Source organism: Pestalotiopsis fici (assembly GCF_000516985.1).
Source record: "Pestalotiopsis fici W106-1 unplaced genomic scaffold PFICI_Scf_10, whole genome shotgun sequence".
NCBI classification, from domain to species: domain Eukaryota; kingdom Fungi; phylum Ascomycota; class Sordariomycetes; order Amphisphaeriales; family Sporocadaceae; genus Pestalotiopsis; species Pestalotiopsis fici.
The window spans coordinates 700,604-726,270 of NW_006917100.1; the positions used below are offsets into that span (position 1 = coordinate 700,604).

General features: G+C 49.7%; 10 protein-coding genes across 10 annotated transcripts; 7 read left to right on the top strand and 3 right to left on the bottom strand.

Annotated features, from left to right (window-relative positions):
* Positions 1 to 729: 729 nt before the first annotated feature.
* On the bottom strand, positions 730 to 3,935 carry PFICI_12456 (uncharacterized protein; the record flags this gene model as incomplete). Its single annotated transcript, XM_007841037.1, has 5 exons — positions 730 to 792; positions 852 to 2,575; positions 2,631 to 3,087; positions 3,130 to 3,737; positions 3,908 to 3,935. The coding sequence occupies 5 exons, from the start codon at positions 3,933 to 3,935 to the stop codon at positions 730 to 732; spliced, it is 2,880 nt and encodes a 959-aa protein (XP_007839228.1).
* A 3,370-nt stretch (positions 3,936 to 7,305) lies between these two features.
* Positions 7,306 to 9,242, top strand: PFICI_12457 (uncharacterized protein; the record flags this gene model as incomplete). The annotated part of the gene is made up of 2 exons (XM_007841038.1): positions 7,306 to 7,475; positions 7,529 to 9,242. The coding sequence occupies 2 exons, from the start codon at positions 7,306 to 7,308 to the stop codon at positions 9,240 to 9,242; spliced, it is 1,884 nt and encodes a 627-aa protein (XP_007839229.1).
* Positions 9,243 to 10,069: 827 nt separating this feature from the next.
* Positions 10,070 to 11,869, top strand: PFICI_12458 (uncharacterized protein; the record flags this gene model as incomplete). Its single annotated transcript, XM_007841039.1, has 1 exon — positions 10,070 to 11,869. The coding sequence occupies one exon, from the start codon at positions 10,070 to 10,072 to the stop codon at positions 11,867 to 11,869; it is 1,800 nt and encodes a 599-aa protein (XP_007839230.1).
* Positions 11,870 to 12,915: 1,046 nt separating this feature from the next.
* PFICI_12459 (uncharacterized protein) lies at positions 12,916 to 13,617 on the top strand (the record flags this gene model as incomplete). The annotated part of the gene is made up of 1 exon (XM_007841040.1): positions 12,916 to 13,617. The coding sequence occupies one exon, from the start codon at positions 12,916 to 12,918 to the stop codon at positions 13,615 to 13,617; it is 702 nt and encodes a 233-aa protein (XP_007839231.1).
* Positions 13,618 to 14,004: 387 nt separating this feature from the next.
* PFICI_12460 (Mitochondrial inner membrane organizing system protein) lies at positions 14,005 to 14,396 on the bottom strand (the record flags this gene model as incomplete). The annotated part of the gene is made up of 2 exons (XM_007841041.1): positions 14,005 to 14,199; positions 14,322 to 14,396. 2 exons carry the CDS (start codon positions 14,394 to 14,396, stop codon positions 14,005 to 14,007), a joined length of 270 nt encoding a protein of 89 aa, XP_007839232.1.
* A 518-nt stretch (positions 14,397 to 14,914) lies between these two features.
* Positions 14,915 to 19,138, top strand: PFICI_12461 (uncharacterized protein; the record flags this gene model as incomplete). The annotated part of the gene is made up of 4 exons (XM_007841042.1): positions 14,915 to 14,935; positions 14,989 to 17,394; positions 17,495 to 18,260; positions 18,312 to 19,138. 4 exons carry the CDS (start codon positions 14,915 to 14,917, stop codon positions 19,136 to 19,138), a joined length of 4,020 nt encoding a protein of 1,339 aa, XP_007839233.1.
* A 1,037-nt stretch (positions 19,139 to 20,175) lies between these two features.
* On the top strand, positions 20,176 to 20,711 carry PFICI_12462 (uncharacterized protein; the record flags this gene model as incomplete). Its single annotated transcript, XM_007841043.1, has 2 exons — positions 20,176 to 20,277; positions 20,415 to 20,711. 2 exons carry the CDS (start codon positions 20,176 to 20,178, stop codon positions 20,709 to 20,711), a joined length of 399 nt encoding a protein of 132 aa, XP_007839234.1.
* Positions 20,712 to 21,139: 428 nt separating this feature from the next.
* Positions 21,140 to 22,061, top strand: PFICI_12463 (uncharacterized protein; the record flags this gene model as incomplete). Its single annotated transcript, XM_007841044.1, has 3 exons — positions 21,140 to 21,172; positions 21,258 to 21,362; positions 21,522 to 22,061. 3 exons carry the CDS (start codon positions 21,140 to 21,142, stop codon positions 22,059 to 22,061), a joined length of 678 nt encoding a protein of 225 aa, XP_007839235.1.
* Positions 22,062 to 23,395: 1,334 nt separating this feature from the next.
* On the top strand, positions 23,396 to 24,410 carry PFICI_12464 (Triosephosphate isomerase; the record flags this gene model as incomplete). Its single annotated transcript, XM_007841045.1, has 4 exons — positions 23,396 to 23,433; positions 23,552 to 23,622; positions 23,706 to 24,314; positions 24,382 to 24,410. 4 exons carry the CDS (start codon positions 23,396 to 23,398, stop codon positions 24,408 to 24,410), a joined length of 747 nt encoding a protein of 248 aa, XP_007839236.1.
* A 401-nt stretch (positions 24,411 to 24,811) lies between these two features.
* PFICI_12465 (uncharacterized protein) lies at positions 24,812 to 25,349 on the bottom strand (the record flags this gene model as incomplete). The annotated part of the gene is made up of 3 exons (XM_007841046.1): positions 24,812 to 25,103; positions 25,172 to 25,254; positions 25,311 to 25,349. The coding sequence occupies 3 exons, from the start codon at positions 25,347 to 25,349 to the stop codon at positions 24,812 to 24,814; spliced, it is 414 nt and encodes a 137-aa protein (XP_007839237.1).
* Between the last annotated feature and the right edge of the window lie 318 nt (positions 25,350 to 25,667).

A 25,667-nucleotide genomic window follows, 5' to 3' on the forward strand; every position in this document is an offset into this window, starting at 1 on the left:
AAATGGACAAAACATTAAGCCAATTGTAACCACATTGGCGATGAAGATGGATTCTACAGGAGAAACTAAAGATCCGAGACTTGGGTTGTCAAATCATGGTCAGCAGTTTACCAGCAGTGTTACAACCCAATAGTATCTCGGTCATTTAAGTGCTAACATCTTAAGAGCACCATGGTGCCACGCAACATGAACAACCAAACTAGTAGGCAACACAATATATATACATCCTAGTTGCTATGCTATGCTTTGATATGCAAGACGTATTCTAGACGCCGCTTTATATGAATGGACCCTGGTTTCCGGCACTGGGTTCCGGTAACTTCTTCCGAATGTCTGAAAGAAAGAAAAGATCGCAGTCGAGAAAAAGAAGAAAGACTCCAATCCGCCTCGTTCGTGCCATGTTGTGTTGGGTACAGTCGTAGAATCATTTGTCTCTAAACAAGAAGAAAAAGAAGCATTCGAAAAGCCGGAGCAATGTCCGTTGGTATATCTCTTGTGTTCCTACACACTCCGACCCAAATTTCCGTCGTATCCGTAGGAACCCACCCTGCGCCAGCCACTGATAGGCAGATGAACCCAACAGCTGAAAAGAAGAAGAAGAAGATTGAATTAAAAGAATGAAGGCTTCAAAAAGTAGTACAGGCCCGGCTGCTGCAAGGTATCGATCGCTTGTACTTGCTGCCATGGCGAATGCAGTGTCGTATGAAAATGATGAATGTTGTGAAAGTTTTAGACGGTGCCTCGAAGGCGTTGCTTTCGAGCTAGCCAGTCACCAAGCATGTTATCGAGTTGCTACGGGGTTCAATTAGTACAGGTCCAAGTTGTGTGGTAACTATGGGTCGAGGGCTTACCGAAGTGATTTCTGCCAGCTTGGCATTTTGTTCTTTGAACAAGGTACCCACGACAGGATGATCCGGGCCAGCTGGCGGGACGTCCGACTTATCGTAGACGACTGTAAGGAGATCTCGGATCTCAGTGCTAGAGTCGAAAAAGGCGCGCAAGTTATTGTCATTCCAGGTCGTTGAACCTGCAGCCGAGGTAGACGTCATGGAATCTTGATTATGATGGCCCCGGTTGCTGCCATCCATGAGCTCGGGTGAGGGCGAAGAGACTGGCGAGGAGCGGTCTTCTTGACTTGACGTGTCGCCTACGAGAGCAGGAGGATGCGATGACGTGATCGGAGACACCTGTACGGGCGATTCTGAGAGTCTCCCGGAAGCATTCTGCAAACGCTGCGTAGGCTGTGCGGACGGCGGCTGCTCCTGTAGCGGCGTCGGGACTTGTGTGCTAATATAGCTATCTGGGTAGGCGCCCGGTAACGTTGGACGTGATGGCTGTTGCGCTGGGGCAGGTCTCTGCGATGCCTCTGGTGCTGGTGCAGGTGCTGCCCTGCTGGGTTCTGGGGCAGAGACGATCTCGCCATCATCGGAGGAGTCGAAATCGTCCAGCTCAACTCGTGACTTGGCCTTGCTGACCTTTGGAGGCGGGTGCAGTATTTTGGAAATCTTCGATTTCTCCTGGCTCAGTGGTAACACTTCTATGGCATCAATGGGTTCCGACTCCACCATTCTAAGAGAAGCGGAAGCCTCCTTGGCCTTTGCCATTGCCTGAGCAGCCTCATGGGCAGTTGCTTGCGTATCCCGAGCATTGCTGTTCTTCCTCGTGGGCGAAGGATCTCCCCTCTGCTGCTTTTGAAGTTTGCTCGAGCTCCTTTGAGGGCCTGGGCTCTTGTCTGGCGACGATTCCGCATCCGCTGATTTGGATTCTTCATCGCCGGCTTCGGTACCTGCTTCCAGAGACCGCTTGCCCAAGGACTCATCGTCACCGTCGTCGGACTTCTTCTTCTTATCCTTACTGCGAGAGAACAAGCCGCGGATACCGCTGGGCTTCTTGTCCTTATCCTTCTTTTCCTTTTCCTTCTTCTTTTGCTTGTCTGAGACCAGTTCCTTTTCCAAGCGGTCGAAGCTTGGCCGTGAGCGTAATCCTTGCGAGTCCAGCGAGTTAGAGTCCCTCGTTTCGTCGTCTCGGAACAGAGCTGGAGTCAGGGAAATCTTCTTGGTTTCAATGGTTTCATCCTTGAAGAACGAATCGGTGTTCCTGACAGTGCCGTTCTTCGTCGTCCTGACCCGTGCCTCGTTCCTGTTATCAAATATTTCCTCACTGGCCCGTCCCTCGGCATCGTCCTCCGCAATTGTTTCGTCAAGAGCAGCCTCGACTCCCGCCTGCTTCTGCGACCGCGGCTTTAGTGGTTCAACCTTGGCGGACTCATCTTCCGCAGTCTCATCTGAAGCTGCTTGCTGGGCCTGTGCCTGCTGCGTGGCCTGATCTTGAGCGGTAGCCTCTGCCTCCAACTCATCCTCCTCGTCGCTGGAATAGTCGACGTCGGAAGCTTCCACATATGTAGGGGCTGTGAAAGTGACTGTCTTCTTTCTCCTCCGCATTGCCGTCTTGAGTGAGCTTTTGCCCTTGTCTGGCGTATCTCCAAGCATCGTTTGTGCTAAATCGATATTTCTGTGTTTGTTAAGACGAGCCAACCTCTCGGTTGGTGTCTCAATGTGTTCCGCCGGCAGATAGCCTGATACAACTGTCAGTTTTGTGACATTCCACATGAAATCTGGAGTGAAACTTACCGATACTGCTGTCCTTTACAACTCGCACAAGCCACCAGTAGCTGTTGCTGTCATCAAGAAGGACCATGGTATCTCCTTTTGTGGCGTTCGCCTGTCCCTCGACGGTAGCGACAAATGTATGAAGCGCGTAAACAAACTCGAAGTCAATGTCCTCTAAATCTTGTAAGCACTCTGCACCCCAGCCGGAATCAACAAAATCAGGCTCATCAGTCAAGGAAAAGTCATCGTAGTCATCATCTGATGCGTCGTAGGGAATCAGAAAGTCGTATGGCGACATTGGCTCGTCTGGGTCTGCCAGGTCGTTTTCGGTGGCTTCATATATGTCGGCTTCATTTGGATCGACAATTTCATCATGCTTGAAATTCTCATCACTTTGCTTTCCGTTGTTTTTTATGCATGTGTGGGATTTGCCATCTGCGGCATTGTGGGCGTCCGATCCTTCCGAATCATCGGTTTCCTAGTTCGATGGGTCTTCGTCGGGCAGATGGTCGTAGAAAACGTCGTTGTCGGACTTATCGTAGTCCAATCCAGCATACTCACCAGATAGATGATGACTAGATTTCATTGTTTGAGCAGAAGCCTTGCTTGACTGCTCATTGGGAAGATGAAAGGGGATGGGTAAATAGTCAGGCCGTTGAAGATACGGCGACGATGATCTCGGTTCGCTGGATACCGGAGAGCTTTTGGGTGGCGATTGATTGCGCAAAGAATCAATGCGAGCCGGCCAAGGCGGCGGCAATGAAGGGGCGTCCTCACCATCTTCAATTGAAGGGGAACTCGAAATCTTGTCCATCATATCATCGTCGTCATCGTCATCGAGGTCATCCTCCCCGTCAGTATCCAACTGGCCATCGTCGGTGCCCCCGCCATTCTGGGCAATGGCCAAGGCATCTTGTTGCTGCATTCCGTCGTCGATGTACTGATGAATATCGCCAATATCCCCATTCGTCCATGAGACTCTTCGGTCTTCTTTTGTCTCGGCAGCAACCTCTCGAAGGGTTTCGGCTTGGTGTGGTCCTAGAGACTGGCCATTGGCAAGTTGACTGGAAGCTGGGTGTTTGTGTTCCTTTGCCGAGGGTGTGTCGTGATCCTGAAGATCAATCGAGTCTATATGAAGAAGGTTAGTAGAGAGTATCGTAGACAAGTTCACGCAGTATCCAACAATCAAAGACCGGAAAAAGAGGTGAGGCGATATGAGGCGATCTTTCTTGGTACCCACGCAAGGTACCGTTCCAGGGGGGCGGGGGGCTGGAAGCAATCCATGTATCACAACGTACCGGCGCGGATGATTTGCGGTCTCGTCATCTTGGCCGCTGTTACTCGTGCCAGACAGTATCATGAATGTACGACGACAGGGAGCTCGCGAAATCGAATTTGAAATGAACGAGGTGGGTCGTCGGGATGCGCGTGCTTGAGCGGACGAGATACGGCGGCTTTGCTACCAGAGAGCGAGGAGCTACCCGTGACTCGCCGTTTGCCTTGTACTATCGCCGCAGGCAAAGCAAGACAATCGATCCGCGACGTCGCACTCAGTCGATGAGTTTGGTACCGCGGTAAGGGAAAGTAGTGATCCGTACAGAGCGATTTCTCTGATTCTCTGTGTGGGTTTGGGGGGGTATCTCAGAGTGCCGAATGGGCGCAAAGGGGCTGGCTGGCTAGCGGGCTGAGTACCGGATTGAATTCCGTGCGAAATTTCCCAACTTTCAATGGCCGAAGTTTTTGCAGTACCGTAGCTCTCGAGGCTGACCTGGCCGACTGGTGGCCCTATCCCAGACTATGGTCAAGGCGGGAAATGAAATGGATTTGAATGAAGGTCTGTAGCTGTATTATGAGCTATCTCGTAGTAGTAGGGGACAAAAAAAAAACAGGTCGGCGGACGGGAAACAGTAAACAAAAATTTAGTGCCGCACCAACTGCTTGTACGAACTAAGAGACTCGCGCAGGGTCAAGAACAGCAGAAGAGCATGTTTCTTGAATGCTTCAAGCTGGGCAGGCCAGAAAAAAGAATGAGAAACAAAATTGGGAAAAAATTAAGGTAAATTTGATTTGGTCCTCCCTCTCTGGTGCTGCCATGCAAGGTGATCGTCAGGCCGACTGGACTTGGGTTATGAAGTGACAGACAGGGGGGGCGAAAGAGACACTCGTTCTGGGGACAGAAATTCATCAAAAGGAGTCTCTTGAAACATTTCCAACTGGGGCGATGATTGGCCGGCTCAAAAGTAGCAGGTGTGGAGCCGAGCCCTGACGATGGGGTGGCGCGAGCTTCAGAGGGTGCACGGTGCACTTGACAGTCCCCCCGGCGACCCTCACCTCCGCTCTTAGTGTACGCTAGCGTGCAGCGCACTAGCGCAATGGACAAAGTGTGGATGGCAATGATGGTTTTTGGCAAGGTCTGGTGGCTTCTTGGAGCATTTGAGAAAGCAGGCAAGCAGGGGCAGAAGAAGTTTGGTGGACTCTGCGGACGGCCCACGCTGCTCATCGGGGAGACAGTCCCTGTTATTAGACACATCGGACGCGGGCATAAGGTGGCACAATGCTGGCATCATCACCAAATTGGCCCTGCTGATTTGGGGGGTCCAGATCATGACCGTGTCCTGCCTGTTCAATTTCATCTCTGCTGCTGTCAGGCACACATGCAAGTTCAACATGCCTCTGGCCTCTGGGGGCGCGTTGGACTGAGCTCTGGCGATCCCAAGTAAAGTCACGTGGGCAGGATTGAGAGGCAATACCTAGCTATTTGACCATTTATTATTAGTGCAGGACGGTATTCACTCTATTCCTAGACTACACGCATGGAAGATGAATAGAAGAATATTCGCCCCATCGAGTCAGTGTGTCATCCGAAGCAACAAGATTCCGACAGCTCACCCGCTATCATGTCCGTTTACCCAGATCTTGACAGATATGCGGCAGCTCTTAATCTTACTGCATGAAAACCGCCCGCCTGCTATATGCAGCGAACAATTTAGCCCCGGTGTGCTTGCTACCTATTGGGTATAGGCCTCTTATTATGCTGCACCTGCGGTGTTTTATCTCTCAGTGCCACAGTCGAGAACGAGAAGAATAGCTGCGAGTAAATGCTTCGTTCCATGGCAAGAATCCACATGCATATCTGAAGCGTGCATCTTACACGTATCAATAACGACTAAACTTTCCCATCAATATAAAAACAACGGATCACTACCTGCAACGATAGCACAATGAGTACGGATGAGTTTTGGCAGCAGCAAAATGATACTTGACGCGATCTAAAATGTGCATCATTCTGCCGATCACTCCCAACATAGTGCCAGCTAGACCAGCACGAGTCAGGTACGTACTGTGACCGGACCAGCTCCGCGTGAAGCAAGCAAGTCAGTAATTTGCCATGCCCTTGCAAAACCCGAGTAAAAAAAATCAAGAAGGGGGAGGGAAATATATACTGTTTCTTCTGTTCACTGCGTCAGATACTACACTGTACAATAATAGCATGCAGCTACTGGCAATGCAGTAACAATTTGGCTTGTTAAACAGCACCTCAAACCCGACACGGCACAAGCCTCTTTCGATTCGAGAGTGACTAGCACTTCGTGTGTGCATAAAATAGAACAACAACGATTATCCCAGCCAGATGATTGCCCAGGGGTGATCCTGTAATGGCAGAACTATTGCATTGTCTTCAGGTGACACAAGTCAGCAACGCTATTATGCCGAAGACCGTGGGATACTTGCCCATCCTCAAGGCGCATGATATTTCGCTTCACGTTCTCGACATTGCCAATGCAACATAGGCAGATGGGCATAGGCAGATGGACATAGGCAGATGGAATGTTATTGAACTACCGTCACTCTTTTCGAGATATTGTATTTCTTGTTAATGTCTGACAAGTTTCCAGCCATCAGTTTTCAGTGCTCGTGTGCGTAACTTTTGTTGAAATCTCAGTGTACATACATGAATTCTTTCTCTTACTTCCCAGGGTTCTGGGGTTCTGCGGCTTCCCGCGATCGTACCTTGCACTAATGTAGCGAACCGTCGTCCGATCTGGTGGAACGGGTTTCGGAGGGACCCACGGACAGCTGAAAAGGCTTGGCCCGTTAGAGCTCCGAGTTGTACCACCAGCATTGAGTGAGATCTACGAAATCAAAACACATCATGAAAGGTGTAAACGTCTATCTGAATCACACTGCTGACTGTTTCCTTGAATTCCAAATCGTATTGTGGCTTCTTGTCAGAAACGGGGTGGATTTGCGCGTTTCTTGGCTTACCCCAAAGGATTCTGCCCAGACTTGAGAAACGCAATGCCCTTCAAATCTGGCTAGGACTTTACACTGCCCAATGAAATGTACCGACAAAGGTGTGTATAACGGTCCCGTGTATAACGGCCAACGGTGTCTCATTCTCACTACCAAGCTGCAACGGACAGCCACTCGTACACAAACTTCGGCTTTTTCTTTTACAACAATTTGGAACCTAGCAAACCTGGCTCATCCAGCATGGATGCTAATACTTCTGGGCTCCATCTGGAACAAACGTTGTGGCTTGAATACTGACATCATGGATTTGAGTTAGAGCTAGTGCCGGGGGCTAGGCCAGCCATCCATCTATCACCATGAGAGCGGGAATTGCTTCACGTCTTTATGTGCCCTGCCGCTCCCTGACGATTGTGGTTTGTGATTTCATACCTTTTATTTCAAAATGGGAAAGGCGAGAGTACTGTATTGGTTTCGCACCGACTTGCGACTGCACGACTCGCCCGCCCTCAAGGCAGCACTTGACCTAGATCCCGAGGTTCTATGGCCAATTTTTACATGGGATCCGCATTATGTCTATAGGGCAAAGGGAGGCGTGAATAGATGGCAATACTTGTGTGTATCGATGCATATCAATGGCCAGTTCATCTTGCTGACCTCTGCTCTAGGCTCGATTGTCAGAATGACCTGTCAAAATCCATAACCAAACTGAATCCAAAGTCAAAGCTCTTCGTCTTGCGTGAGGCCCCGCAGACTGTCCTCCCCAAAGTCTTCAAGGCCTGGAAGGTTACGCATCTTGTCTTTGAGAAGGATACCGACTCTTATGCTCGTGAAAGAGACAAGATCGTCACTGAACTGGCCGAAAAGGCAGGAGTCAAAGTCATCAGCCCTTATGGCCGGACACTATGGGATTCAGACGACGTAGTCAAAAAGAACGGCGGGAAAGCTACCATGTCAATCACACAACTTCAATCGGCTGGTAAGAAAGTCGGAGATATACCACGGCCCATTCCAGCTCCAAAGTCACTCCCCGATCCGGGTGAGATGCCAGTAGATTTCAGTCAGGATCGACCAAAGAACAAGCCAGATCTTATTGCTCCGTTGCGCGTCGGACAAGAACATGCATATAACAGCATAGCCGGGCCAAAGGGGGACTTTGCCATTGAGACCCTCGAAGAACTCGGCTTCGCGGCTGCCACAACGCCTCATCGCGGAGGGGAGACGCTTGCGCTCAAGACCCTCGAGCACATTATTGCTGATGAGGAGTATGCCGCCACTTTCCAAAAGCCCAAGACAAGTCCGGCAGCATTCAGACCGCAGGCCACTACACTATTATCTCCGCACATGCATTTTGGATCTCTCTCTGTGCGGCTTTTCTACTGGCGAGTCCAAGATTTGGTGAACAAATATAAAGGTGCTTCCACGCCGCCCGAAAGCCTGACTGGCCAGCTTTTGTTCCGCGACATGTACTTTGCGGCCCAAGCCGCAATCGGCTCGCCCTTCCTACAGACCATCAATAACCCGTACGTGCGCTTCGTGCCATGGCACCTCCCGTCCAAGGTCGAAGAGGGCACCGAGACGGGCACCAACGCCATCAGCGGCGAATACCACATTGACTCGAAAGAGGCAGAACAGTGGTTTCAGCGGTGGAAAAGGGGTACCACGGGCTTCCCCTGGATCGACGCGCTCATGCGGCAACTGCGCCAGGAAGGCTGGATACACCACCTGGGCCGGCACTCGGTCGCTTGCTTCTTGACGCGCGGTGGTTGTTACATCCATTGGGAGCGCGGCGCCGACGTTTTTGAGGAGCTGCTCATTGATCACGAGCCCGCGTGCAATGCCGGTAACTGGCAGTGGCTGAGCTGCACCGCCTTCTTTGCCCAGTACTACCGTTGCTACAGCCCGGTCGCCTTTGGTCAGAAGTGGGATAAAGAAGGCAAGCTGATCCGCGAGTATGTGCCAGAGCTTAAGAAACTGGACGCAAAGTACATCTATGAGCCGTGGAAGGCCCCCAAGGCGGCTCTGGACAAGGCCGGCGTCAAGATTGAGGGAAATGGCCTCGGCGAGCACAAGGAGGGCACTTATCCGGGCCCGATGCTGGATTTTGGAGAGAGGCGGGGCGTATGCATTGCTGCTCTCAAAACTGCCTATCACATCAACCTGCATGGAAACGATGAACAGGTGAAGAATGGCGAGTGGAGGAAATTGTTTAAGGAGGCGGGCGAGACGGAGATGGAGGTGGAGAAATACGAGGGTAGTGATCACGATGATGATGGCGAGTATGCAGACGATGCAGACAATCATGCGCACAAGAGAAAGCCTCAGAAGCAAGGGCCCATGGATAAGCATGTCAAGAAGCAGAAGAGGGGAGTTGATTATTGAGTCAGCTATTCGAGATAGTTCTACGAAATATTGATTATTGCTAGCCTTAATGTTTGCTTGAGTTCTGGTTCTTGCCATAGCCTTTGCGAATAATCTACATATTGCAAAAGGGTGTGTTTGAATACATTTTGGAGTCAATAAATAAGACATGGCTTATATCTCTCTGTATCAAAATTTCCATTTCCAACTAGAGTCAGCCCCCGTTTTGAGATGCCATCTTGCCGGGTAGTATCATGCAATACAAGAATAGACAGGACTGGTTTGGTTGCCTGAGCCTTAGCGAAAGATCATAAGCAAATGCCTTTTCCCCAGCTCGCTGATGGTGGGCATACACCACAGCCGCAGCTGATGGTCCTCGCCAACCCTGACCAATAACCGAAGCTGCACCGTCAGCGAGAATGGGCAACTGAAGTCAACCCGGTATATTCATAGATTTATATATGGCACATCCGAGGCTGAAATCCTCAGCTTTGGTCATTCATTGGGAGCCGTAATTGTCACGCGTAGAGTTATGCGACGAATAAAAGATTTGCCGCCAGCCTCGGCCGTATGAGGCGAGATACACTCACCTAATACATTGGGGGGATCGATGCCTGAAGGGGCCTCAGTCCTAGATGTGTCATGAATTCATACCAGTGACATCTTATTGGATCTCTTAGAATATTGGAAGTATTTGTGTTACCAGAAATGTGCGAGTTGAAATAAAAGAATATCCCAACTTCGGCCTCGTTTTACATTGTCGTTTGAATTCTTTGCTTTTGTATACTAGACGACGTCTCATTCTCAATATCCTTTATTCGAGTTCTCGCAGCCAAGCCACTTCGGTTATGGACGATGAAGCAAATCGTCTCGCATGGTCTCAGACCATCGCATCATGGTTGGCTCTCCTAGGCGTAATCCTAGCCGTCGCGGGCCTAGCAACCGAACGAATCCGTCGCGTCCGCGAGCACGATGAGAGTTTCCAGACCACCAACCCTCGACGCATGGGTTGCTTCCGTCAGGATCCGCCGAGCAGGTACCGGTCTCTTCTCGGCGGTCGGACCCCAGCCCTCGAGGTGCCCAGCCTTGAGCATCTCTTTGAGGATGCCGATCGAGGACTGTGGACGAGCTCTACCCTGGATCACATGTCTGCAATCCAGGCAGAACTGAGCTGGGTTCCGTTGTACGAGGCCGTATTTGGGGAGATTGTAAGGTTTAGTAGAGAAGATAAAAAAGATATTGCATATTACGGAACCCTGCTTCGGCCTATATTTAACAACATCCAGAGTGCAAGGCATGAATTGGGTCATACCACCAAATTCTTCCAAGATCGCGATATGCTCCTAAGGAGAGAGAAGCTGGTGAACTGCGTGAGAGAACTTCCAGAAGTTGACGTTGGCCCAGACAACAGGGCGTCAGCCGTGGAAGAACGGTTCGCAAAGCTTCAGTCCATCTGGATCGCTGGCAACAAACCTTGCATCAGCGTGACAAGGGAGGAATTGGTAGCTCTTGCTTTATTCACAGGTATGCGAATTGAGAGGAGCGCTCATGGACTACACTACTCGGGAAGAGGGCCATTCGGACTGTCGATTGATCTCATACACACTGACGCCAACTGGCGTCTGTCTTTGGTCCGAGGTTCGAGGATTCCACGACACGCTCCATCGTTGGGAAGCGGCTATACACTTCTCATGGCCAAGCATTTGGCATGTGGAAGCATACCGTTCCAGCGAAGTCCAAGCTGGGTTCGCAGCGTTTACCTGCGTGACGACGTGCTTTCGGCCGTCAAGGCTGGCCACTTGATCATCGATGTGCAATCCTACGGAGGGCCCACGTTGGAGTTTCTACGCCGTCTGCCAGCTGACAAGGCTGTGGACGCCTTTTATGGTGTAAGCGCCCAGGTCATCGACGTGTCTGGAAACAGAATTGCGCCAGGAACTATCATGACTGCCCGCGGCGCCGAGGTGGGATGGTCACATGTCGTTGCCGGCATCGCCTTTGGAGGTTTGGTACCTCAGGTGCACCCAAATGTGATCGAGGCCGTCAAGTTCACCGCAGCGGGGACCTTTGTAGAAGCCTGTATTCAACAGATTGAAGGTCTCGTCGATGCCCTCCATCGACGCCAAAAAGAGGCGCCGGACCAGTTTGATGTTTTTGGACAGTTCGTCAGCGACAGGTGCATGAGACAGGGACATTCGTTTGTCAACTATACCCATCCCTCCACGGAGAATCACCCTCGCGATGCTGCAGCGATATTTGCCCGATATATGAATCTGCTCGAACATGTTGTAGCGCTCACAGGCTACAGTGTCGATGCAGTCTTTGAAGCGGCAGTTGCCAACTTGGACAGAGTGTATCAATCTCGGATTACAGCTACGGAGCAAGCTGTCACGGACGCACATCTTGGTGATATTGTCGCCAATATCAAATTGACCATGGAGAGTCACATCATCTCTTTGGAGCAATGCGGTGAGCTGGTCCGGTGCATCCTGGCTGCTTGGGCGGCAACTGTTCCCGGAATTCTAGTCAAGGAGCATATGCCGTGGCTCGACCAGGCCCAGGCAATCGCTGGACATACCAGTAGCGACGGCGACAATGTCAACATATTAGTGATGGACAATCTGCCACCATTTGTTTCTTTCGGATGATTGTGTTCATCACATATGCCGAGAAGGTTTCTATATTTTGTATGGTATAATACTCTAATGTGCGCGATGGTGGCTAGGGCATATTGTGTTTCCTGATAATCTGACTATCTTCTTGTAAATAATGCTAATGAAACGAACGACTATTTCCTGGCTGTTGTGTAACTGGCGAGTCTCTGACATGATTGCGTGATTGGTACAAACACTCACCAAGAATAGTTGATTCAGCGCATGTGGCACGGCTTTGGGAATGACTGTTTCACTCGGTGTCACCCTCTCTGTTTTCCAAACTCGCATGACTGACTTCAGTGATGTCCAGACCCAAGGATGTCGTAAGTGACTAAGTTGAGTGTAAAAGCCAGCTGAAAGGGCGTGAATTGGTTAACAGCCCATGAATGATTTGAGGAATGACTTGGTTGAGTAACGACCGACTGGTACATGCTACGACTGATTTACATCAAGACTATGACTGAAAGTTTTGGGCCTCTTGCCATGAAAAGTGACGAGGAAGTTTGCATTGTGTCAGAGGGCGAATCAGATGCTGTCGGTACATCTTCATGGCTCAGACTGCCTGTCCAAGCCTTGTCACTGCGAGATGATGAGAAAGCATCAATGACAATATATGGACGGGATTTACTACAATTCATCGTCACCGACGCCTGATATTGTTCCAAATCATAGCCTTTTCTGGGCCATCTGCATCTCAGATTACATGAGGCCTTCTCTTCTTCGATGTAAATTATAAATTTCTTCAACATTCGCTTCTGGATTCGGTATTTAGCTCACGCAGGAGAACACAATACAACGTGGTGATGACACTCGGTGAATCCTGATATTTGCAACGAACTATTATAATGCCGCGGCTTCGAGTTGCACGATCCTTTGGCAGACCCTCCGATCTCGAGAACCTCTCACCACCACCACCATTTCATGAGCGCGCGACGCGTCCAATAGCAGGATCTTTATATCAACGACGCCATAAACGGCACAGCTGGCATCGACATTCTTCGTCTGCTCATCACCGTGATACTAACCACAATATTGACAAGATGACCGTACCAGCCAGTGGTCACCAGATGCACCAGACCTCGGACTCTCAAGCAGAAGGCCCACTGCAGGAAATCTCTGCGTGCCGCTGCCAAGCCCATGAGTCTCACGAATACACTACACTTTTCAAAGGCAGGCTACCGCGACTTGGTGCAGAATCAGGAGCTTTTCACCGGCCGTCCCCAGACTTTGCCCAATGGATCGCAATCTCCATTGCCGGCGTTCTGACTGTTGTCCTAGCAGTAGGAATATACGTTATTGCGCGCTTCTACAACGTAAGCCTTGACGGATCTCGCGGTCCTGATAGAAAAAGGAGAGCACCCAAATCTACTGGTAATCAAACAGGAATGGACTGCTACCTGAACGATGATAGCGCTGTGAATGGCGAGCGAAAGATGCGCCGGCCAAATTTCGAAGATCATCGTACAATGGCAAAACTCGAGGCGAGCTCGGCAATGAGCAAGAGTGGTTATCACGATCCGAGCCAGAAGACTGTTCCAGGGACCAGCACTATGGAACATGAGACTTGGCGGCAAAGCAAGCGCGTTCACATCAGGAAATCGATGGCAAAGGAAGAAGAGGCCTTTGGAAAGAGCCTGAGCCCCCGTATCGCAAATAGGGAATCGAGGTCTGCCAAGGGACTGAACTTCGGGACTGCCGGAGAAGAGTTGCGACAGAGACATTTCGATACTACCGCTTCTTAGCAAAGAAAACCAAGAATGAGCTAGATGCTCGTCCTGAGAGTAGACCATATGTAGTGTAGAATTAGCTTGCATATACATAAACACCCGCAATCTGTCGAGGTAAATAGAGACGTGTGTTTACTGAGTAGATCCGTTCAAAGCCGTGATTGGTGGCATATGTATGAGTAGAGCGCCCCAGAGCGAGATGAGACCGGCTTCAGCATCATGAAGAGAAAAAGAATCGTCTATTGTGTGTGATGGTACAGCCTCCGTCTTACATGTCCACAACGTGTCTCGCTGCCGTTCGATAATCACTTGTCGATATAGATGGCGATGGCGTCGCCATTCGAGTCTATTCGCCTGCACGTGCCAGTCCTCCTATTCTTTCCCCCCTGCCGATTTCTTGGTTTATGCCGATCGCTTAAGTTCCCTCGAAGCCTGCTTCAGACTCCAGTTGCACTCCTCGTACGCCCTGCCGGCACCGAAACCAACACCGACCCAGGCGGGCCACGCCCTGCGCTTGAAGAGGAGGACTGAAAAGACAACACCGAAACCGAGGCCGAGGGAGGACTTGATGAGCATGTTGGAGAGGCAGCGATCCCACTAAGACATGGCAGCGTTAATATATGTGGCTCGATTGCTTTGTTGTAGAGGAAGATCTCGGGCGGGTCGAGTCGATCTGGGCGTGCTTTGTAGAATGTGAGAAAAAATAGAGGCCGTCATACCTTTTCGTTCAAAAGTGCCTCGCTAACGGGTCTTGCGACCGCGGGAGGTGGCGGAGGGACTGACGTGCTGGACATGATGGCGGTTGCTAAAGCAAAGTCAGCAATTGGGCTGTTCAGAAGCGCGACAAATTTGACTCTTACTGGGTGCAATTGAATTCAATTGACTGTTTTTGGTGGTTGTAGTAGATTGACGTTGTCGGTCGTCGAAGATTCAAAAGCTTGTCAGAAGCTCAATCAAGCTGCAATGCAAGCAAGCGGCTGCTCCAGGGCTGGGCTGGTACCAAATTCGGGACTTGACGGCGCGAGCAGCTCCAGTTGCGTCCCCCAAGACCAGGAACATGCAGTGACGTTTTACGCGCTGGCGCTTCATTCCGCAGGCGGTGTCAGGGCTCCAACCAAAATGGCTTAGCGTGGTTTGGTGCAGCGGCAGAATTTGGGAAATTTTGGGAGACCGCGGGGAGCTTTTGCGCCCTGCATTTCCAGGCGCTGCTGCTTGCCATTAAGAAGAAGCCAGCGCTGTAATAAGGTGCTTGGGGAGGAAATATACCACAAAAGAACACCATCAAATCTGGCGATTGAGTGCCCTCCTCAAGATGGCCGCTGGAGACTTTTATGTATGCCAAGCAACCCGATTCATGTCATACTCAGCTAATGTGATCATGTCCAGGCGAGCCAGTTAGCTCTCATCAAGTCTGCTCGGTCTCTGGAGTCTGATTCCCGCCCATTCGACGACAAGATCAAAGATGTATGGCGACTACTTACGGCCGCGAAGGGAGGCAAATCATGCGCTGCCGAGGAAACAATATTACGATGGCTTCTTAAGCATATGGACGGAAACACTGATATTGCAGAACAAATCCGAAGATACCCTCTGACATGGACCACAATTGGCTGTTTGTTTGAGAGAATCTCCTTGTTCTCCCTATCCCGAATTTTCCTCGAGCGAAAGTTTGTCATTGTACTGCAGCAGAGTGCGAAGGATATCTCAAACCCCGCAGCCGATGATGCATCGAAAGCGACCAAGCCCAAGAAGAGGAAGCGAGACCAGCCCATCACGTTTGATATCGATTCTCTAAGAGCACCAGAGACCTTGATCTCTTCCGCATCGGAGTTATTCGGAGCCCTTGGAATGCTTCTTAGGCGCGTCGATGCTACGTCGATCCAGGATTCTGAAGATATTCGCATCGGCGCTGAACATGTCAAGTCTCTCTTCCGCATGCCAGTTGAAGACGTCAAGGATTTGATTGCCCCATTGGTGTGGATTTGCGCCCGGTCAATGAGCCTTCTACCACTCCACGGCGGTCTCCATGAGCAGCAAGAGCAGTGGCCAAAGATTCTCATTGCTCTCTGGAATCTCCATCTAGGCAGCATGGAAGACGCCCGCATCTTTGCTACTCATTTATACTACCCTTGCTGCACCATTATCGATCAGCTTTCCAGCGGAAACCAAGTGCAGGGCCATCTCGACAGAAAACAATCTTGGAAGCGCCAATTCGAGCAGTTCATCTTGAAGAATCTCATCAATCCAGCGAGGAATTCCTTCGCCAATGGTCTCGGCCTCGGCCTTTTGGACATTGCGAACGCTACAGCCTCAAAGGAGCCCGCACTATGCATCCGGGTCTTGTGGCGTCTGGCTGCCCAGAAACAACACGATGTTGATGATCCTACGTCGAAGCGGGCGCGTCAAGCCTGGGCGCAGGCCGTGTTCAAGCTCTTGCTTGCGTTCGCCGAGGAACACAAAGTCGCCGAATCTGTCACTGCCAAACTGCTGAGCGAGGCAAGATTTTACGGCTGCTCACCAGAACTAGAGACATTGACGTACCTTACGAAAAGTTATTGTTTCCAAAGCTCGGAAACGGACTGGGACGTTCTCGCCGATGTTATTTCCTGCGATGCCGATGTCTTCTTACTGAATGAGGAATTACTCAATACACTGCTCGGTCGCATAACCTCGTCCACAAAAGGCGACAAACTTGATCTTCAAATTATTGTTGAGAACGTTGTGAATTCTCTCATGGAAGCGTTCGCCAAAGCCCGTGATCTGACTGGGTTTACCAAGAGATGGCATGCCGAGCTTTGCCAAATGCTTGACCAGAAAACATCATTGGAGAGCACACCATGGATTGACCGCAGGATCTGTGAGCGATTCGCAGGACTGATGCAAGGAGCTCTCTCGACTCAACAAGCTTCTGCGCTGGTAGACTGGTTGCAAATGCAAGACGATAAAGGAGCTCATCTGGTCATTCTCGACGCTATTGGCCAGGGAGCCAAGGATGAAGCCTATATCTCTGCCCTCAGTTCCAAGCTACTCAACACAGTTCTACAAAAGGTGGATACAGCGGGCCGACCCCCGTTCCTGCTGTCCATCAAGTGGCGGATAACAAAGACGACTGCATCATGGGTCTCGGCGGCTGAGACTCACACTATTTGGAAGCATACAAAGACCACCATGTCCAAGGTGCTTTCCAGCCAACCCCTATCAGAGACTGCAACATTTGAGGCTTTTGATTGTTGCTCGCAATTATGTTCGGTCAACTATCCTATGGGTCAAGACTTGAGTGATGCCGTAACAATGGCGAGCGCTTTCCTGAAGCGAATCATTGCCGAGGTTAAACTTGGTCATATTGACACAAATTATCTCGAGCTCGTATTCAGTAAACTCCCGCCTCTAAGCAGTGCTCCCAATGGAGATGAGCAGATCGGCAAGCTACTTGGAGAACTACACACTCTCCTGCAGCCCCAAGCTGTTCAACCTGGGTTTTCGAACAGAATCGCTCATAAAGACGTGATTGCAGACGATGAGGGATTGGTGGACTCCATGATTGAGCCCCTTATCGCGGAGCTGGAGGCTTCTGGTTCTCCGGCTTGGACAGCTGCCCCTGTCGAATCACCTATCACAAGACTTCTTGAATTCGCACCGGATGCGTTCGCGAAAGACCGGCGAAAGAGGATCATGTCTTCTTGGAAGAAATGGGAGTCGGACATCAACGCGCATGCGGCAAAGCATGTCGAATCCTACAAACTCATCTTGCGATTACTCATCTTGGTCATGTCGCAGCCAACGTTTTACGATGTAAGTTGCACAAATCACTCACATCACTTTCAGTGGCTCTCCACATCTCGGTCAATCGGAGAAGCTGAAGCCTAGCACATTATACTGATGCGTAACATAGGGCATGGATTTAGATGACATTCGCAATCTCCCATTAGTTTCTACTTCTGGAGCACTTCTTTACGTGGACAAACTAGCTCAGCTTGTCATCAGTCAAGTCATTGGAAACCCCGAGGCATCGCCAAGTTACTTCAAGCAGATTGTCCAGTTCGTCGCAGAATCGACCGTGGATGAGGAGAGCGACTCCACCATACCTTTGATTCTACTGAAGAGCATTTTGGCCGCCCTCAAGAGATCACCACCCAAGGCGAAACAGACCCTAAAGCAGGATGACGTTGTCAACAAACTTCGAGGACTTGTGTCGCATAGTATCTCCGAGTTTTCCTCGAAGCTCAAGAAGCCGGGTAAACTGGCCAAGGACGAGGACAGCCTGGTACGACTTGACTTGACCCTACGCGCGGCAGCTGACTTGGGAGACTCTTTGTCTGCAAATCCCATCAAATTATCATCAAAAGTAGCTTCCAGACTTCAGGATGCTGGCGAAATCCTCACTTCTCAAGGCATTCCTGTGGGCTGGAAGCTGCAGACATTCTTAGCACTCAACCAACACGACTCAAGCTCTGCTGCCCTTCTGAAACAGATGAGCCAGGACTATGCAGTCAGCCCGGATAACCAATCCATTGGGGAATTTGTCGTTGCTGTGACTAGGACACTAGATGCGCCCGCGAAACTGGGACTCTTGCACGCAGCACTCAAGAGTACCAGTACATGGAAAAGTTCCAATGTTCCCTACATGATCGTGGCAAGGATTATCGAAACTATTCAAGGTATGTTGCGCACATTCAGCTGGCTAATTCATGGTACTGACAATGGTTTAGTGTCGGAATCTCCTTCCATCATCGTTGACGGCGACAAAAACTTTGATCTGGCATCCGTCCAGGTCATCTTGGTTCAATCTTTGGCTGACAAGAACCACTCGTTGGAACGATTCAGATACATTGCACAAGTTATTGAACAGCTACTTGACAAGCACTCAAGCTCAATGACTCAAATAAACATTGAGCTGACACTGGCTGCTGTTTCCGCTGTATGCTCTGTCAATTCGGCCAGTTTCCGCAACGGAAATGAAAAGGACGATGATACAGTTGCCGATGTAGCGGAGAGAACGTTCGATATCCTCTGCCGCTTGACAGCAACCATTGTCAAGCGCCATAGACTTCGGTTGGAGGGCCACCACCATCTACTTGTGTCGGCACTTCAAGATCTCCTCCGTGTACTACTTGCCAAACCTGCCGACTCCAACCAGAGCAGCAGCAGTTTCCTCTTCCCACCATGGCTGGATACTCGCCTTAGAGCACAGCACGGCACAAAGTTTGCGCGCCTTCTCACTCTGATCTGCGAACCAAGCGCCGCATCTGTTGCCCGTGGTAAGAATAACAGCCTTGACTCTGTCACTGATGCAGTGAAACGTTCGGCAGGACAGCACATGTTCTGGATCTTGGCTCTCTACATCAAACTCCAGCTCGAGGGCGACGTTTCGAGGGACATGCGAAAGGAGCTCACCACAGGAATATACTCTATCTTGAGCATTACACCAGAAGCCAGTAGGAGGATTCTGAGCGAAGCCATGGACGAGAGTGGAAGAGCAATTTTCCGAACCATTTTTACGGAGTGGAAAAAGTTTGGAAAGTGGACTGGTGTATAATATATATATATATATATATCATGCATTTCGAAATAGTCAAATCAGATCATGAATGTGAAAAGCAAGCTTGATGATCAGAAAGTGTTTTGCCTTGTGTGCCAGTGTCAGTCTCTTGTGATCTGCCCCTGCAAGAGCCAGTTGTAATGAAATGAATGGAAATACTCTTGGACTCACCCGGCTCTAAGCATTGACCATTGGCACGTGGAGTCCTTCATCGGTTCAGCATGCAAGTCAGTTAGTTGGGGCGTTTGCATCTTGCGTTTGCAACTGGAGGGATCAAGTATCTGAATAAACAGCCAACCAATGTCTCTGGTCCAGCACCCTGGCGACCAGACCCGAACAACTAAACTTGGGGAGACATGCTGGCTCAATGGTAAGAGCGTAGAGGGCAATGACTACTCTGTCAGTGTGCCAGGCTTGAGTCCTCCTTTGGATTCGCCTGAATTTCTTATGTTTTTTTTTTCTTCTTTTTTTTTTTCTCTCCTGTTGACACTGTTGTTCTCGAGAAGGGGGGATACAAGATGACTGGGAAACTAATTTTGATTGTGGCCTTGGACAGACACAATGGTATTCTATTCCTTGAAGACCGTACTATCAGCAAAGTCTAGCATGATTCAATGTTGCATTCAGATTTCAGAATGTATCAAGATATGCGCAACTCGAATACTTAGCAAGGGTCGCTGTCTGAATTGACTGCCTCAGTTGACCAGACTCGCAGTAAACCAACTGCACTCTGCCCTTTTGTCCGATGATGGGTAGTGGATGTCCCATTCAGAACAATACCGAGATGCACACTGAATCACTGCACAGAGCTGAATATTTAAATCGACAGGATAGCAACAAAACATCTCTTCCCTTTCCATCAGGTACAAACACAACTATCAGCACCACCTTCGCAATATCATACAAACGGGTAGTTCCAGTCCTGCTCAAAATTCACCATCAAGTCATCAAAATCAAAGTTCATCACCTTGTGGTGTCTTTGAAACCTCACCAATACAAACCATATCAATTCGTCAACCCACAACATCGTCAACATGTTCTTGCAACGCAACCTGAAGTCTCTGTCCATCATCCAAGTCGTCATTGCCATTCTCGGCTTGACTGACTTGGCCACGGCCTTCCCTGTCGGCACTGAGGTGAGTCTCTCAATTCTAACTCACTGATTCCCAAAATCTTGTCTTGGCCTCTACACTTTCTCCACGAAATATTCCTTGTGGCGTCTCTCCGAGTTTCAAAAACCCCGACCTGTCGCTAACTGATGCTTCTTTGGTAGACCTCTGTTGCTGACAGCACTGCAATCGCCAACCACGATGCTCCAGCCTACGACTCCGCTGCCTCTGTTCACATTGACGCTGCTGACAACAACAACAACACCCCCAACTGGCCTTGGCCTCTCTCCCACAGTGTCACCACCAGGGCTACCGCAACTCACTCTACTACTCTGAAGACTTCTGCTATCATCGCCCGAGAGACCAACGGAGACAATGAGCATTGGCCATGGCCTAGCGCGACCAACACGCCGGGCAGTATGGCACATGCTGCTCAACCTACTTCTAATGGTCAAGTCTAAGCCATCTTTGAGCCTTGCATTACTGGCCGATCTTCCCTAGAGGCTGATATCAAGGCTGAGCAACCACCTTGAGGATGTGGAAACAGCACGACGTTCTTGCCCGGTCTCTGGATTGCTGGCGTCGAAAGCAGAAATCATGGTACAAACGTATTATGGAGTTTGAAAAAAAAAAAAAAGAAGAAGAAGAAAAAAGACCTGCGGTGAGCTCTTTCCTACCAAAGAATATTCTGGGGGTGGACAAAATAGTGGCCCCGAAAAACAGCACAACAACGAATACACGTTTCCAGTTTCATCTTAAAGTCTCATAGACTAGAACACACATGAATCTAATGAAAGGCTTTAGCACAACTGATGTATTCACTTTTCCATGTGCTGTGAATGTTATCCGTATCTAGGCTGGAATGCTCGCCTTGATGTTGGCGCTAAAAATGGCTCTGTCATATGCAGTTATTTGCACAAAGGTGAGCGACAAAGGTTCATGGCTTGCCAACAGGTGAATCACGGGCGATGTACCATTATATAATGAATTTGTAAAACGGCGAGTAGTCAGTAGAATATTTTCCCTCTATCATCATCATCGTCATCGACAACTACTACCACATCATTCTCCTCGAACCACATAATCTGAACAAATCGTTCCCAATGTTTCGTGTACGAAGCCCTTCAGTTTGGTATCTGAAAGAGACTGACTAGCTATCAAATCAGAATCTACTATTGAGTCTCCCAAGAGAAATACGCAATGAGGTTTATCTACTGGTGCTAAAGTACTGGCGTCCGGGGAGCGTATATGCAATTACAAACAACTTACAGATTCCAGCTCTCCTCCTGGTGAGCAAACAGATTCATGAAGAGGCATCACCCATATACTATGGACAAAACTGTTTCGATATATACATCAACTACTCACACGAGGGCGTGTCGCCGTTATATACTTGGGACCTGTGGTCCAAGTACTGTTCCGTTTTCAGCAGTCACATCAAGTGGATCAGGTGTCTGTCGTTATGGTACCAAGATGGTCCCATGGGCGACCCGGGCAACGATTATCTCTGCGTCAATATTCGCAACGGCCAACTGAGAGACTTTGACCCAGATGGCTCGTACAAGGACTACATAGAGCCCGAGCAGCGCATCGGGAATGACAAGACTGATTGGAATAATGGCAAAGAAGTCCTGGGATGTGTAAGGCGGGTGCTTGACCAGCTCAAGCCCGGATTCGCCAAGAAGAAGAGGCGGCGTGCCTTGGTCCGCAAAGTTGCCCATGCCTTGTCAGAGTTCGCTAGGCACTGTCATGGTGGGGAGGATCTCTGGATTGAGCTCATTTGTGATACCAGCCAAGAAAATGTTTGTTAAGCAAGGACAAAGAGAAGCAAGGAGCTGAAGAACCGGAGGTGGTTGTCGATGCGGAAGGCGGAGAAAATTGGCCTATTGCACGGTTAGCAAAACAACAAGAAAAAATAAAAATAAAACCCATAGCGCCAAGGTATGACCGTGATTGTGACTTGTCATCAACGCTCATGTCGGTTGGGTCAGTAGTTAAGTGCACTATCTCGGGTTCCAGCCATGGAAACGGTCCATGTGTATATATAATATATAATCTGCTTGCAGCGTCAATCAGAATTGTAGAATTACCTTTACAGAGATCCATGCCAAGCACTCTCGAATTCAGTATGTATGCGTGGTGTATTTGTTTCTTTTTAAATCTACTGGATCCTCTTGTATAACTTGTCCAGTCGGATTTCTTATTGAATCATGCTTCCTCTCTCTCCTTCTGTTTGCTTCATTGAAAAGGTGTCGCAGGACAGCTTACCTAAGACAAGCAGCGAGACGTGTTATACTGGATCCTTGGCGACGATCTTCTCTTGAGACTCCTGAAATCTGACCCACTAACAACCAGTGGTCCAATTAAGCTGAGGCGACTGACGTAGCTATACGGCACTCGTCGTGGGAGAAATATGGATAGCAAGGTAGAGAACAGAGCAGAGGTGAGATACGATGCATTATTTAGGATGCTCATATTGATGGCATTAAAATGCAAGGCTTATCGAGCGCAGACAGACCTAACCTTAGGTGAGTGAGCAATGTGAAATTTGTACCTACCAAAGGTACCCAAGGTATGCTTTCTGAACCGAGACCGAGGCTGGCAATCGGTAGGTAGGTACCTTATTCGTACGAGCCACTCGGAGCAATGGTAAAAGCATCTGGAGGAAAGATCAGAGGACGAGGGAAACGGTACCAATCAATGCCCATTCCGTAATATTCTCTTGGATTCGGCTCTGCTCTTTGCCCTCAATCACAGAAAGCACGCACCATGGTACTGAATCATACATGTAGTCATGTTTAAATAATTATCCACGCTTCTCAACATGGTCAGTGGCAGCAGTAGTAACAGCATTGAAACTGTCAATTCGCTCGCCCTATGACGCCAACCTGGGCGAGTTCAACGCATCGATAGTGGGTTCTTGGTGGGGTCGAGCTGCTTCAGACTCCAGAGCTCCTCGACAACCCCGCCGACGCATTCCGGGTCCTGGCGAAAGACCTTAACTTACACGGCTTCTGCTCTTTCTCTTTCCCGGCTCTTCTGTCTCTGCATTATTTCTCCTGCCATACAATTGACTTATTGACTCGTTCATCTACACTCTATACAAACACCTACCACAAAAGTAACATCTTTTCTTACAATCAAAATGGCTCGCAAGTTCTTCGTCGGCGGTAACTTCAAGATGTGAGGCACACCCCTCCTTTGCCCAGACTCTGCTTCGTTGGGGCGAGAAGAAGGAAAAAAAGACGCAGGGGTTGAAGCTCCCCAATCTGGACAAAAAGTATACTAACTATTGCTCAAGGAACGGCACTCTGTCGTCCATCAAGGAGATCGTTGCCAACCTGAACAATGCCAACCTCGACCCCAACGTCGGTATGTGCTGTCGTGCTCTGACTTGAAAAATCCCCAGTATCGAGCCCGCATAGCTTGCTTACACCCTGCCTTCTGAAATACAGAGACCGTTATTGCTCCTCCCGCCCTCTACCTTCTGCCCGTCCGCGAGCACCTGAAGCAGAAGACCGTCGAGGTTGCTGCCCAGAACGTCTACGACAAGCCCAACGGCGCCTTCACTGGCGAGATCTCTGTCCAGCAGCTCAAGGACTCTGGCGTCCACTGGACTATCCTGGGCCACTCTGAGCGCCGCACCATCCTCAAGGAGTCCGACGAGACCGTTGCCTCCAAGACCAAGTACGCCGTTGAGAACGGTGTCAGCGTCATCTGGTGCTGCGGCGAGTCTCTGGAGGAGCGCGAGGCCGGCAAGACCCTCGAGGTCATTGCCAACCAGCTCGCCGCCCTCAAGAAGGAGATCAGCGACTGGAGCAAGATCGTCATTGCCTACGAGCCCATCTGGGCCATTGGCACTGGCAAGGTCGCCACCACTCAGCAGGCTCAGGAGGTCCACGCCTCCATCCGTGCCTGGTTGAAGAAGGAGGTCAGCGAGAAGGTCGCCGAGGAGACCCGCATCCTGTACGGTGGCAGTGTTAGCGAGAAGAACTGCAAGGAGCTCAGCAAGGAGGCCGACATTGACGGTTTCCTGGTCGGTGGTGCTTCCCTGAAGCCTGCCTGTAAGTTTCCCTCCCCTTCCATATCTCTCTTAACTGAGAAAGAATATGATGCTGACTAAATCGCCAGTCGTTGAAATCATCAACTGCAAGTTGTAAAGTCCTCGCACAAGTATAAGGACTAATATAAAGCTTTGATGAAAGTAAGGTCACGATTGAACGACTGAAGCGGAAATTGGCTTGGCTTGGAAACGGAATAAAAAAAGATAGAATGACCTATTAATACCCGAAACAAACTGGATTTCATCAACTATTTTGTGCTCCCAATCGTCAAGTATAGCAGATGTGACTTGTTTGATAGTTTTTTGGTCGTCTTTTGTGTTGAAATCTATTTGTGCTGCCTCGGTTTGTAGTCTGCTTTTGTATGCTTACAACCACGAGACATGTTTGTCCTTATGATACATCTCGGACTGGACAGCCGTGATATTTTGTACACTGATATACAATGGTGGCATTTTGTTTCTGCCACTTGTCCTCCACTACCTCTCGTAATTCGTATTTTAAACCGGCATTCCATTTCCGTGGTATGGGGACCAGATGCCTCGGACACTCTCGCTGACACTCGTGACCGGCTTGTTGACCCTCTTGACCTTCTCGCCGCTGGCGTCTCGCAGCAACTCTGCCTTTTTCAGAATCGTCGAAGCCTCCATGTTCTTGACGCATATCGACTTGATGCCACCGTTGATGTAATGACCGACAATGACGGGATGCTTCCGTGGCCTCGGCGACACGGCGAACTCGATCTGGGGGTTGCTCTTGGCGAATTGAGGAAGCTGGCTCTTGATAAAGGCACTACAAAATCCAATTGTTAGAAACTAGAGGAAACGGCTGGGCTCTTTTTCGCAATCCATTCGGCTTACTTCATGCCTCTCGAACTTCCCGAGTAGTCGCAGTAGTGAATATCTACGCGCTTGCACTGGAGGATAAAGGCCCCGACGCCATTCTGGGACGTGGTTAGCAAGCTGTACTTGGTATGCTGAACATGTCGATCGTGCATACCTGGCCAACGGACACCTTCTCAAGCGCTCTTATCGTCATTGTGTCCGGTGCGGAGATGAATTGTTGCTCTCGACCTCATCACAGCCCGTCTCCAGAGTCTCGATCGGCCTGTCATGAAATTTTGGGAGCAAGCTCCAGGAGATATACGCTAGTCTGAATAGAGAGTTAGCGCACCCGGCTGCACGCCTTTGTGTTATCGGATAATTGCCGGAATACATAAGGTACTTTTATGCAACCAGCTCAAGGCTGCCAGATGTGATGAGGAATGAGGAACAATTTCACTGGAGGACAGGTTTTAGCGCAGTATAGGTGCTGGTAGCTGAGTTATGCAAGTGCAAAGCAGCTCCCTCCCTCCCC